This window comes from Anolis sagrei, chromosome X (genome assembly GCF_037176765.1).
Source record: "Anolis sagrei isolate rAnoSag1 chromosome X, rAnoSag1.mat, whole genome shotgun sequence".
NCBI lineage: Eukaryota > Metazoa > Chordata > Lepidosauria > Squamata > Dactyloidae > Anolis > Anolis sagrei.
The window spans coordinates 45,317,375-45,331,222 of record NC_090034.1 but is presented as its reverse complement, the minus strand read 5'-3'; the positions used below and the strand labels follow the sequence as shown (position 1 = coordinate 45,331,222).

Sequence of the window (13,848 nt, the reverse complement as noted above, 5' to 3'; positions counted from 1 at the left end):
TTTTAATTACTCCCCCGCCCCCCTGCACCCAAATCAGGACTACAAATACATAACGTACTCTACATTTGTTGACCAATGTTTTGGGCTGATTTTTGGACTGAGTGAAAATCTTCTTTTACAAAAATGTGTGTATGTGTGTGCACGGGCGTTAGTATATATTGTTACTATTGTCTTCCGCATCCCCAACAACTTTCCAGACATGGAATTCATGTACCACAGAAGCAGGCACTTGAACCGTGTGATCTTCCCCCTCCGCTATTTAGCAGGCAATACAAAGTTGCAGCTAGATGCCTAAAAGAGTAGTAGTTATCCCTCCTACGACTGCAAAGTACCTTAGTTACAAAGTTTTGGAAAATGGAAGTAACATGTCATGTGGAATCATATGTGACCTCTGCAATTTTTAGGGCAGTGGTCCACGAGAGCTCACCATTCTCAGAGTCCACATCGATCAGCCTATCAAGGAAATCCTTGACCCGTTCAATGCTCGCCATGATAAAGGGATGTAGGGGCTCCATCCATTGTTCCTTCCCACGCCCGACTTGGAACCCAAGATTTCCAATACTCTGCACCGCCTGCGAGGAAGAGAAAGAAGCCTCAAAAGAACTGGGTAGGATGAGAGAGGGAGAGCTCCTGCCTTCTTGGGGACCAGTTTGCTTCATTGATTCATTGGATTTTTATTCCTGTTCCCCACTAACAACCTCAAAGTATCTTGTAAGTTTATCCTCCATGCCCCCATTTTTTAAAGGGGACACTAGGCTGAGAAATCGCAACAAATCTCACCCTCAGTTGTGTAATTCTGCCTTGATCCTATTGCATTGATATGGGATTACGCTTCTTTGTGAACATTGGGGAAATGTGCCAGTTTGGTGATACCTTAGCTAAGAGCAGAAGTGTCCGGCTGGTCTGTGTGTCTGCATGTTGCTCTCGGAGGTTAAATAGTTTGGGGGTCAGGATGGCCGGCGCGAAGAAGCGCAGAAAGATGAAGCCACTGATAGCAATGTACTTGGCATCCTGGAAGGGACACAAAAGAAACCGAGCCCGTTGCCATTCAACGTTCGAATTCGCAAGCATCAGTTGTGAGAAGCAACACAAACATTGCAGTGACCGCAACACCCTTCTCAAAGAGTCGATTAAAAATACATTATTCTGTTAAACCATTTATTATTTGTTCTGAAGTGAAAACTCGCAATCACGTACATACGTGACATGCTATTGTCCCACTGTGATGCTTCATAAATAAAATGATGCATTTGGATTTCAGAGGCTTGTTTCCTCCAAAGTGAGTTAACTCAATGGAATCGAGGAAGAGCACGTTGCTACAAAGGAACATCGCATCAATGCAGACTTGGTCTTGTGTTCAGATTCTGCATTAATTCATGTTCTCCATAACCGCTATGGCCTTAAAGCCACCTTGGGGTGCATCTACACTAGGTATGGGCAAACCCAGGCCCGGGGGCTGGATATGGCCCTTTGGGCTCTTTTCTCAAACCCTCCTCCTTCTCACTATCCTATCCTTCCTTCCTTCTCTTTCCTTACTTCTCTCTTTCCTTTATCCTTCACTTCCTTCATCCTTCCCTTCCTTCCTTCCTTTCTTCCATTCACCCTTTCATCCATTCCTTCCTTCCTTCTCTCTTCCCTTCTCTCTTTCCTTCCTCCTTCCCTCCCTCTTTCGCCTTCCTTCCTTCCTTCTCTTTTGTTTTTACTTCCTTCTGTCTTTTCTTCCTCCCCTCCCTTTTTCTTCCTCCCTCCATTCCCTTTCGCCCTTCCTTCCCTCTTCCCTTCCTTCTTCTTTCCTTCCTTCCTTCCTTCCTTCCTTCCTTCCTTCTTTCCTTCCTTTCTTCCATCCATCCATCCATCCATTTCACACTTTTGTCCTTCCCTCCCTTTTGTCGTTCCTTCCTCCTTACCTCCCTCTCCCTTCCCACTTTCTCCTTCCGCCCTTCCCTTCCACCTTTTGTCCTTCCTCCCCTGCCTCTTTCCTCCCTCTCTCCCTCTTTCTCCTTCCTTCCTTCCCTTTTGTTTTTACTTCTCTCTTTTCTTCCTCCCCTCCCTCTTTCTTCCTCCCTCCATTCCCTTTCACCCTTTCGCCCTTCCTTCCTTCTCTCTTCCCTTCCTCTTTCTTTCCTTCCATCCATCCATCCATTCCACACTTTTGTCCTTCCGTCCTTCCTCCTTCCCTCCCTCTCTCCCTTCCCTCTTTCTCCTTCCACCCTCCCCTTCTGCCTTTTGTCCTTTCTCCCTTGCCTCTTTCCTCCCTCTCTCCCTCTTTCTCCTTCCTTTCTTCCATTTTGTTTTTCCTTCCTTCTCTCTTTCCTTTATCCTTCCCTTCCTTCATTCTTCCCTTCTTTTCCTCCATTCCACCCTTTCATCCTTCCTTCCTTCTCTCTTTCCTTCCTCCTTCCCTTCCATCACCAGGCAGCTAGTCCTTCTACCAGGAAGTGCAAGCATGCGGCCCCCAAGTTAGAAAGTTTGCCCATGCCTGATCTATACTGTTGAATGAATGCAGTTGGACCCCACTTAATGCCATGGGATCCTTGGAGCTATAGTTTGACAAGATCATTGGCCTTTGCTGCCAAAGGGTCCACCAAACTACACATCTCAGGATCCCATAGCTATGAGCCATGGGAGTTCAAGTGGTGTCAAACGGCATTCAACAGTGTAGATGTACCCCCAATTGGGTGTGTGTTTGAACACTGTCTGCCCAGACTGTCCTGGGTTCAAGTCCAAACTTGGATCAGGCTGAAGGAGAAAGGTAATATAAGACTCAAACAGGGAAATAACAGAATCAAACAAATATGTCTTGGAGGCCACACCTTATTCTCTGATTCCGGGAAGTAATCAGCCACCCGTTTGTGCAGCTGCTTAAAGGTGACTCTCATGGCGGTGGGACAATTTTCGGCGGAGTTTACGATTCCGTGTATGATGTCCCTCAGATACCCTTTCAGCACTTCCAAGCTGCTCTCTCGAATCTGCGCCTCGGAGAGGGAGCCCTTGAAGGAGATCCGCCTGAAAGAAAAAGACAGGGACAGAGGAGGCCTCCAGCCCCAAATCTATGGACTTCAGCTCCACTGTTATCCATTCCGGACATCTTGGGGCAACAGATAAGAGTTCTTTCTCCCACCATGGACTTTCCACATATATATAAACCCAATTTTCTAGTTTCTAACAGACCTCACAACCTTTGAGGATGCCTGCCATAGATGCAGGCGAAACATCAGGAGATAATGCTTCTAGAACATGGCCATACAGCCCGATAAACCTATAACAACTCCATGATTCTGGTCATGAAAGTCTTCAACAATACATCTTGGGGCAACTTCTTCCATTCAGGTGTCCTCCATATAGTTTGTGTTACCCTCATCCTCAGCCAGTAAAATAGACAAGTATGATGGGAGCTGCTATCCGACACATGAGGTTAGGGGAGAGTATTGCGTCCTTTTCTTTTTGGCACAGGTAGACATACCTATTGGTCTCTCCCTTTCCTAAAATTGACATTTTCATGACATGTCCTATATTCCTTTGACAATGATTTATTTATTTATTTATTTATTTCGAGCATTTCTACCCCACCCTTATCAACCCCCGAAGGGGGACTCAGGGTGGCTTACAAAAGGCACAATTCGATGCCAGCAATGCACATAGTAAGATAAAATACATAGCAGCGACAGTTATAAATAGTTAAAACAGTCCAATTATACAATAACAACTAATAAAAGCCAATCCAGTGCTCAACGTTTGCCAAGTTCAAAATCCGTAAGTTCATTCCGCATTGTCATAATCCTATCCATTCTCTAGTCGTCATTGTCCTTTGTCTGTTTGCCAGATTACCCAAAGGCCTGTTCCCATATCCATGTTTTTAGTTTCCTTCTGAAAGAGAGGAGGGATGTCGATGACCTAATTTCCCCGGGGAGCGAATTCCACAGGCGAGAGGCCACCACTGGGAAGGTGCTGCTCCTCGTCCCCACCAACTTCACTTGTGATAAAGGTTGGGCCGAGAGCAGGGCCTCCCCAGAGGATCTTAAACTCCGAGGCGGGACGTAGAGGGAGATGCGTTCGGACAGATTTGGGAGGTATGCTTCAGTCAGGATTGTGTCAGATCAATTTTTGGCACCTGGGCCAGAACATCCTCTTAACATCCCAAGAAATACATCTATGGCTGTATTTGCACTGCCCTATGTCCCAGGATCTGATCCCAGATGATCCACTTTGAAACTATATATATATATATATATATATATATATATATATATATATCTCACACACACTAGCCGTCCCCCAGTCTGGTGATCTGGAAATAAAGTAATTGGAAAGTGTTGATGTCTAATATATGTAATTTATTTATGCTTATGGGTAAACAGTATTTTTTGCTGTTTCTTTGTTAGTGTTGATGTGGATATTGTCTCGTTTGCCTACTCTGGAACATGCAACATATCATTGTCCTTCTTTAGGGGGCCCTTTCAGATCTATGATACTATATCTGTGCGTGTGTGTGAATCATATCTATCTATCTATCTGTGTCTATGGCTGGATAGCTTTGTCAAGAGGGCTTTGATTACGTTTTCTTGCCCTGGTGAAGGGAGTTGGACTGGATGGTCTTAGGTATAGGGGTTCTGTGTGGGAAGTTTGCCCCAATTCTGTTGTTGGTGGGGTTCAGAATCTCTTTGATTGTGGGTGAACTATAAATCCCAGTGAATACAACTCCCAAACGTCAAGGTCTATTTCCCCCAAACTCCATATGTATTCACATTTGGGCATGTGGAATATTCATTCCAAGTTTGGTCCAGATCCATCATTGTTTGAGTCCATAGTGTTCTCTGGATATAGGTGAACCACAACTCCCAAACTCAAGGTCAATGCCCATCAAACCCTTCTAGTGTTTTCTGTTGTTTATGGGAGTCCTGTGTGCCACATTTGGTTCAATTCCATCGTTGGTGGAGTTCAGAATGCTCTTTGATTGTAGGTGAACTATAAATCCCAGCAACTACAACTCCCAAATGACCAAATTTAAAAAAAATGAGTGAAGGACATACATTGGGTTGTTAGGTGTATTGTGTCCAAATTTGGTGTCAATTCATCCAGTGGTTTTTGAGTCATGTTAATCCCACAAACGAACATTACATTTTTATTTACATAGATAAAATGTATGTGTATGTGTGTGTAGATAGATAGATAGATAGATAGATAGATAGATAGATAGATAGGCTGGATCTACACTGCCTTATATCCCAGGATCTGATCCCAGATTATTATCTGCTTATCCCAGATTATCTGGCAATATAGACTCATATAATCCAATTAAAAGTGGATCATCTGGAATCAGATCCTGGGATAGAGGATCATATATATATGTGTGTGTGTGTGTGTGTGTGTGTGTGTGTGTGTATCTCTGATATGTCAGTGTTTCTCCATCCGCCTCCACTGAATGCCAGATGGATACCAATCTAGAGAGTTACCATTGAGGGAAGGAAGACTTTCAAGGGCCCCAAACCCTCGCTGAGCATCCCGGCTCAATGTCATCCTCCATGCGGCACCATGCCAAGAATGGGGTTGCCTAGCAACCAGAAGGACCCGCATCTCTCTCCCTGAAAAGCTGCTATCTTTGGAGCTGCTGCCAAAGCCGCCAAGGCTCCGGCAGCCTCTTTCCAATCGGACGCAGGCTCCATCCGGGCGGCCTGACCTGGGTCATTCTCTCTTGAGTAAATTGAGCCCATGTGCTCTCTCACACAGGCACATGTGCCCACCATGAAGCTCCTTCTTGCTTCTGATACTGCAGTGGCCTTGCCCCAGTCAAACATTTCAAAGGGCCTGGGCTCGGCTTTCTTCTCCACTTGGATTTTAGATCCCACTTTCATTCCAGATATTTAGCTGGAATGGTTAAAAAGAGAGCTAGGATATGAGCTTCCAGATATTGTTGGACTGCCACTCCCATCACCCATGAAACAGGTGAGGGATGATGGAAGGTGTGGCTTGACATCAATCCGACAACCATATATTTGTTGTCAAAGGCCAGAATCACTGGGTTGTTGTAGGTTTTTTCGGGCTATATTGCCATGTTCTAGAGGCATTCTCTCCTGACGTTTTGCCTGCATCTAAGGCAAGCATCCTCAGAGGTAGTGAGGTCTGTTGGAACTAGGAAAATGGGTTTATATATCTGTGGAAAGACCAGGGTGGGACAAAGGACTCTTGTCTGCTGGAGCTAGGTGTGAATGCTTCAACTGACCACCTTGATTAGCATTTGATAGCCTGGAAGTGCCTTGGGGGACATCCACACTGTCAAATGAATGCAATTTGACACTACTTTAATGGCCCTGGCTTAATGTTATGATTTCTTTGTGAACTACAGCTCCCATAATTCCATGATAGTTGGAACACAAGCAAGCAACTTGTGGTCCATCATCCTGGTGCTGTTGGATCACAGCTCTTAGCAGGCTCTAGATCAGTGTTTCTCAACCTTCCTAATGCCGCAACCCCTTAATACAGTTTCTCATGTTGTGGTGACCCGCAACCATGAAATTATTTTCGTTGCTCCTTCATAACTGTAATTTTGCTACTGTTATGAATCGTAATGTAAATATCTGAGACACAGGGTGTGTTTTCATTCACTGGGCCAAATTTGGCACAAATACCCGATACGCCCAAATTTGAATGCTGGTGGGGTTGGGGGGATTGATTTTGTCATTTGGGAATTGTAGTTTCAGGGATTTATAGTTCACCTAGGCTACAATCAAAGAGCATTCTGAACTCCACAAACAATTGAATTGAACTAAATTTGGCACACAGAACTCCCATGACCAACAGAAAATACTGGAAGGGTTTGGTGAGCATTGACCTTGAATTTTGGAGTTGTAGTTCACCTACATCCAGAGAGCACTGTGGACTCAAACAATGATGGATCTGGACCATATTTTGGCACAAATCCTCAATACGCCCAAATGTGAATACTAGTGGAGTTTGGGGAAAATAGACCTTGACATTTGGGAGTTGTAGTTGCTGGGATTTATAGTTCACATACAATCAAAGAGAACTCTGAACCCAGCCCACAAATGATCTGTACCAAACTTGGCACACTACCTACATGGCCAACATTGAATACTGGTGGAGTTGGAGGGCTGTTTTTGAATTCTGGGAGTTGTAGTTCATCAATAGCAAAAAAGACGAGAAGGACAGGCAGAGTGATCTTCAGCCTTCTCTGCCAAAAGGGGTCCTAAGTCTATCAGAAATATGTGCTTTCTGATGGTCTTTGGTGACCCCTCTGAAACCCCCCTCATGACCTCCCCCCCCCAGGGGTCCTGACCCCCAGGTTGAAAAACACTGCTCTAGATGAAACCAATGCTGAAAAATGAGGGGTGTTGGAGTCCTATGACTCCCCAGGTTGTCCACTGGGGTTTGGGTGGGATCATTCTGATTAGCAGTAAGAATAATAATAATAAGATGATGATGATGATGATGATGATGATGATAGACAAGATCCAATATCACAGACTGTGTTTCATAACTTCACGACACTTATCTACATTGCAGAAGTGCAACATTGCCTTGTTAGTGAAAGGCAAAGAAACACATCCACACTGGCTGGAGTGTTCCAATACACACAGAAGTGTATTGCATATAGTCTACTTTCCACCTGTTACCAAAATGGCACTTACTTTTCCCTGGCGTCAGAATAAATTGGCTTTCATGCTCTTTGCATGGAGGATGGGCCTCCAGGGAGACACTGCTGACCCCTCTCTGAACATGCAATCCCACCTCTCCTCACCTGGTCCGACTGGTCTCAATCTTGCATGGATCCAGCTCCACATACTTCTTCTCCTCGAAGATCCGGTTGATGACTGACTTCAGTATGTCATGCAAGTAGGGCATCCCTACCACCTGGAGTGGAAAGGTTGGGGTGGAAAAAGGAGGCAGGAAAGATGCTTCCTTAGCAAAGCATGGGGAAAACATGCATAGGAAGACCCCCATAACCATATCCACCATTTCATCTACTCAAAGTAGAAATTTGCTTAGTCCTCAAGGCAATTCTAAGGGTGTGTTGGAAGTCTGAACAAATTCCTAAAACTGATGTTTTTATGTGTTTGAAGAAGGGAACATGGACAGTTTCCTCTTACCTTCATGAACTGCTCCATGGATTTAGAAGCCAGTGAGTTGGACCGGAAAAGAGTGTTTGGATCCGCTGAAAAAACACAGAAGGATTTGCTGTTTCTCCTGTTAAGTAGTAACTACTAACTTCCCAGTTACTACCTAGGAGCCCCCGGTGATGCAATGGGTTAAACCCTTGTGCAGGCAGGACTGAAGACTGACAGGTCAGATATTCGAATCTGGGGAGAGAGCAGATGAGCTCCCTCTGTCAGCTCCAGCTCCCCATGCGGGGACATGAGAGAAGCATCCCACAAGGATGGTAAAACATCAAAACATCTGGGCATCCCCTGGGCAACGTCCTTGCAGACGTCCAATTCTCTCACACCAGAAACGACTTGCAGTTTCTCAAGTCACGTCTGACACGGGGAAAAAAAGTTATTACCTATAAAAATTTTGGACCAAGAATTTAAAATTCTGTTAAACATGTATTGTAATGGAAATTTAAAAAGCCAGAACAAATAAAAGAAAATGGTATAAACCACAAAAAGAAGGCAGTTTAGGTCTCCCAAATATTTAACTACTAGCTTGAGGACTTGGTGGTGCCTGGGTTATTTGTGGAAGGCATTGCTTGTTTTTTGAAGTTTGGTAATAGCAGTTTGGTAATGTATAAATAAAGCAACTATCTCAGGGTTTTTTTTTTGGGGGGGGGGTTGTGTGTGTGTGTCAGGAGCGACTTGAGAAACTGCAAGTCGCTTCTGGTGTGAGAGAATTGGCCATCTGCAAGGATGTTGCCCAGGGGACGCCTGGATGACTTGATGTTTTTATCATCCTTGTGGGAGGCTTCTCTCATGTCCCTGCATGAGGAGCTGGAGCTGACAGAGGGGGCTCATCCGCCTCTCCCCGGATTCGAACCTGCAACCTGTTGGTCTTCAGTCCTGCCAGCACAGGGGTTTAACCCACTGCGCCACCGGGGGCTCTAACCATCTCAGTAAACGGGACACACACTAGACAAATAGATATCAAGAGGGGAACCAAACAGGGATGCCCCCTTTTCTCCAGCCTTATTTTCACTGGCCATTGAGCCACTAGCAAATTCAGTAAGGAACAGTCCGGTCACTAAAGGATATAAGGTAGGCAAGGAAGACATCAGGATTAATCTGTACGCTGATGATGTTATGATAATTTTAGGGGAGGTGGAGGAGTCATTACAATCAATAGTTAAAATAGTTAAGGATTTTGAGAAAACTTCAGGCCTCACAAGGTTCAAAATATTAAGGGAGTTAAATGGGGGGGGGGGGGAGAGAGAGATGAAATACCTGGGGATAGATATACCAAAAAAATCTCAATAGTATCATACCAATGAATTTTAATTGTCTATGAAAAAATATAAGCAAGCAAATTAACACATAGGGAAAGAAATTCCAAGATATATCCACAAGGTTAAAAATTTATAAGATGAAGATTTTGCCCACATTCTTATTTTTGTTTCAAATATTCCTAACAATTTGCTGAACAAATGGGACAACTCTATCAAAAATGGGTAGTGGGAGGAAACAAAAACAGAATTGCCAACTTTTTATATTATAGTAAACAAGAAATGGGTGGATGGGGGGCTCTCTCTTTGGGAATATATTATGAGGCAAGTCAGTTAGCAAGCTTATTAGAATTTGAATTGGAAGGATCAAAAAGATGGGTGCAAATAGAAAAGGAAGTGAACAGTTGGCAAAAGGGAACGTATATGGAAGAGAGAACAGACAGAAAAGACTTAAAGAACTTAAAAGTCGGCCCCTGCTTATCAACGTTAATTTGCAAAAATAGCAAAATAAATGACAAATAAACAAAATTGACCCTTTCCCATTAGAAACCTTGGAAAATAAAGACCAGGCATTCAGAAATCTAATTAGGGCACTTAAGGAAAATGGAATCAAAAGGATAGGGGACCTCATGGAGCCCAATGGAGAAATAATAAAGTGGGATAAGATAAAAGACAAATGTGGTCAAGGAAACTGGATAGCATTGTTAGGCCTGTCCAGTAAAGCTCAGGCCATGAAAAGAAGAGAAGTAGCAGTAAGCCCACTAGACAAAATAATTAAAAGGAAAGTAGAAATAGACAAAAGGATTATTGGGCTACTGTATGAGGAATTAATCTCCTTAACAACACAAAAACAACCCTTATAGAAAATTGGAAACAAGAGAAAAACTTCAGTGAGAAATTAATTGGGTCTTGGATTGACAATATTCATAAAATTAAACATACAAGGATCAAAGAAACTCAAAGGAAAACAATCTCCAAATGGTATAGAACCCCCATCCAATTAGCACACATAATGGGAAATATCTCAAACAAATGCTGGCACAACTGTGGGAGGATCGGTTCATTCTCCCACATGTGGTGGGATTGTAGAAAGAGTCAGAACTATTATGGTAAAATAAGGACTGTAATGGAAGACATAATAGGGAAAGAATTAATGTGGGATAAAGCCAGATTCATGTCCCTCACAATAAAGGTAAAGGAAGATAACAATAATTGGACAGAAATCCTAAAATATATGACAGCCGCAATACAGGCTAGAGAGACGATACAAAATGGGATTTGGAAACCTGGTGGGCTTATGTATCAGAATATATAATTAATGATTTCGTCAATCAAAGGAAAAACAAGTACATAAATAGTCAAATAGAACAAGACTGGTTTAGGAAATTGTCTGTGCTAATTGACAAAATAGACGGAGACGACAGATATAGCATTTTGAACCAGGCTTTCCACACGGTTAAGCTGATGCAATGACATGATTTAGAATTGCTGTTCCAGGGGGGTGTTGGGCAATACATAACTAAGGAATGTATAAAATGTCATTTAAGGAATATTTACTTTTGGAATAATGTATACTGAAATAAATCCTGTATGGTAAAATTTTGTTGATTGTTGGGATGTATTAAAAAAAACTACTTTTGGCTGTCATGCAAATATATATATATATAACACTGTCTATTAGAAAAAAGCCAGTTTTTCCTTTTGTTTTTTATGAATGCTCCCATTGGAAAATGCATAAGGATTTGGGTGAACTACAATTCCCCGAATCTTGGGTCAATTCCTCCCAAACCCTGCCATTATTCAAAGTTGGCCATGTTGGGTCTGTGTGTCAAGTTTTGTCCAAATCCAATATCAGCCGGGTTCAGTGCTCTCTGGATAAGGGTGAACTACAACTCCCAGATTCCCAGGGCAATCACCCCCAAACCCTGCCCATGTTGCCCATGTTGGGTCTGTGTGCCAAGTTTTGCCCAGATCCAATATCAGCCAGGTTCAGTGTTCTCTGGATAAGGGTGAACTACAACTCTCAGATTCCCAGGGCAATCACCTCCAAATCCTGCCAGTATGCACAGTTGCCCATGTTGGGTTTGTGTGCCAAGGTTGGTCCAGATCCATCATTGGTTCTGTTTGCTATGTGCCAAAGAAATGGGAAGGAAAGGGCTAAGTGAGAGGCAGTGAGTGGGCTCATGCAAATTTGGAGAGAGAAAGAAACCCTGGGATGTCCATTCTGGAGAAAAAACAGAACACCTAGGATGAAAGGGTCCCCAAATGAAAGCATTCCTTGGGTGGTTGGTGTTTGGGGAGGACATTGGCAGGGGTTGGGCTACATGTTCATGGTATTCACTATAACCTCCAGTGTCAGTGGAAGGAGTGCCTTTGGAGGTTTCTCAGCACTTGGAACTATTTCTTACTTAGGCGATCCCTTGTAGCTCGAGGATTATTGTCTTCCAGATGTGGGGTCTTGGCGGTGGGTCCGTAGGTGCCTGTGGAGCCCTATTCTTGATCCGCATGTTCTCCCACAGTAAGGACATTTGTTTCCAGACAGAAGGCGGTCCTGCTCAGGTTTGGCTTGACATGCCTTCCTCTTGGCATGTTTCTCCCTTTCTCCCTCCATTCGTGCCTCTTTGAATTTTGCAGCACTGCTGGTCACAGCTGACTTCCAGTTAGAGCGCTCAAGGGCCAGGGCTTCCCAGTTCCCGGTGTCTATGCCACAATTTTTGAGGTTAGCTTTAAGCCCATCTTTAAATCTCTTTTCCTGTCCACCAACATTCTGTTTTCTGTTCTTGAGTTCAGAGTAGAGTAACTGCTTTGGGAGATGGAGGTCGGGCATTTGGGCATTCAGACAATGTGGCCAGTCCAGCGGAGTTGATGGCGTAGGAGCATCGCTTCAATGCTGGTGGTCTTTGCTTTTTCCAGCACACTGACATTTGTCCGCCTGTCTTCCCAAGAGATTTGAAGGATTTTCCGGAGGCAGCCCTGATGGATTTGCTCTAGGAGTTACGTATGACGTCTGTAGACAGTCCATGTTTCGCAGGTGTATAGCAGGGTTGGGAAGACAATGGCTTTATAAACAAGCACCTTGGTATTCCAACGGATGTCCTAGTCCTCAAACACTCTCTGCTTCATTGGAAGAATGCTGCACTCGCAGAGCTCAGGTGGTGTTGTATTTCGGTGTCAATGTTGATCTTTGTGGAGAGGTGGCTGCCAAGGGAGCAGAAATGGTCAACATTTTCTAATGTTACACCATTAAGCTGTATTTCTGGCATTGAAAAGGGATTGGCTGGTGATTGCTGGAAAAGCACTTTGGTTTTCTTGATGTTCAATGAGAGGCCGAGCTTCTCGAATGCTTCTGCAAAGTTGTTTATAGCGGCTTGTAGGTCTACTTCTGAATGCGCACAGATGACATTATCATCAGCATATTGGAGTTCTATAACAGATGTTGTTGTTTTTTATAATAATCTTTATTGAATTTTTGAGTTACAATTAAAATAAAAATATAGAACAAAGCTAAAAGAGAGGAAAAAAACCAGGGAAAGAAAGAAAAGGGAGAAAAGAGAGAAAAAAGATAGAGAAAAGAAAAAAAAATAGATTTAAAAATAAGAAGATTGTTTTGGCTTCCTGGTGTCTTCCAGAGGTCTGATTTCTTTCTTTCCTCTTCCAATCTTCCTATCTTCCTCCTCTCCTCTCATACTCTTTTTCTTCCTTTTTCCTTTTCTTCCTTTCTTCCTTAACTAGATCATAATCTTTTTATTTCTTTGTTTGAAGTATTCCGTAACCTTTTCCCAATTTGTTTCTTGCATATTTATTCCTTTGCTCCTTGATATAAGCAAGGTGAGTCTATCCATATTCTTAATCTCCAATATTTTTGTTAATCTCTCGTTGTCATCTGGTATTTCCTTTTGTTTATAACAGATGTTGTGACCTTGGTTTACATGGAACTATAGCCTGTTTGTGGAGGCAGGTGGCTGTCTGTATAAATGGATACCTCCACTACATATACACATTTTCACTAGATAGATACTAACCATGCCAACCAAAAAAGGTATACAGTAGAAAGTTTAACAAAGCAAGGAAAGCTGGATTGGCTATAAGAGGATAAAAAATTAGAATGGAAACTAGAATATATATGTGTGTGTGTGTGTGTATTCTGGATAATAAAGGAATGTCTAAAAAGAATTGGCATAATGAGTTGGGCAATCCCCTTATAAAATAACATTTTAGATATTTGGAAGAATATAAAATAAAATTGACACCAGTAAGTAAAGAAGAAAATGAAATAATAAAAGGCACAATAAGTGATATTTATACATTATTACTAGAAGAACAGAAACAAGATCATCTTAGAGAACTATGGGAATATGATTTAGGAAAAACTCTATTCAAGAATGGAAAAAATATGGAGTATGCGTATCTTAAAATATGGAGATGGTATTTAACCCCAATTAGACTAACCCAGATAG

General features: G+C 42.9%; 1 protein-coding gene across 2 annotated transcripts in view; it reads right to left on the bottom strand.

The window, feature by feature from the left end:
• Positions 1–13,848, bottom strand: part of RASAL1 (RAS protein activator like 1) — a 60,622-nt gene that overhangs the window by 9,751 nt on the left and 37,023 nt on the right. For both annotated transcript variants that reach the window (XM_060785431.2, XM_060785432.2), the window contains 5 exons: positions 8,106–8,170; positions 7,757–7,869; positions 2,814–3,006; positions 874–1,011; positions 428–572 (listed from right to left, as the gene is read on the bottom strand). In XM_060785431.2, coding sequence (XP_060641414.2) covers positions 428–572; positions 874–1,011; positions 2,814–3,006; positions 7,757–7,869; positions 8,106–8,170 — 654 coding nt within the window. The remainder of the gene's footprint in view (positions 1–427; positions 573–873; positions 1,012–2,813; positions 3,007–7,756; positions 7,870–8,105; positions 8,171–13,848) is intronic.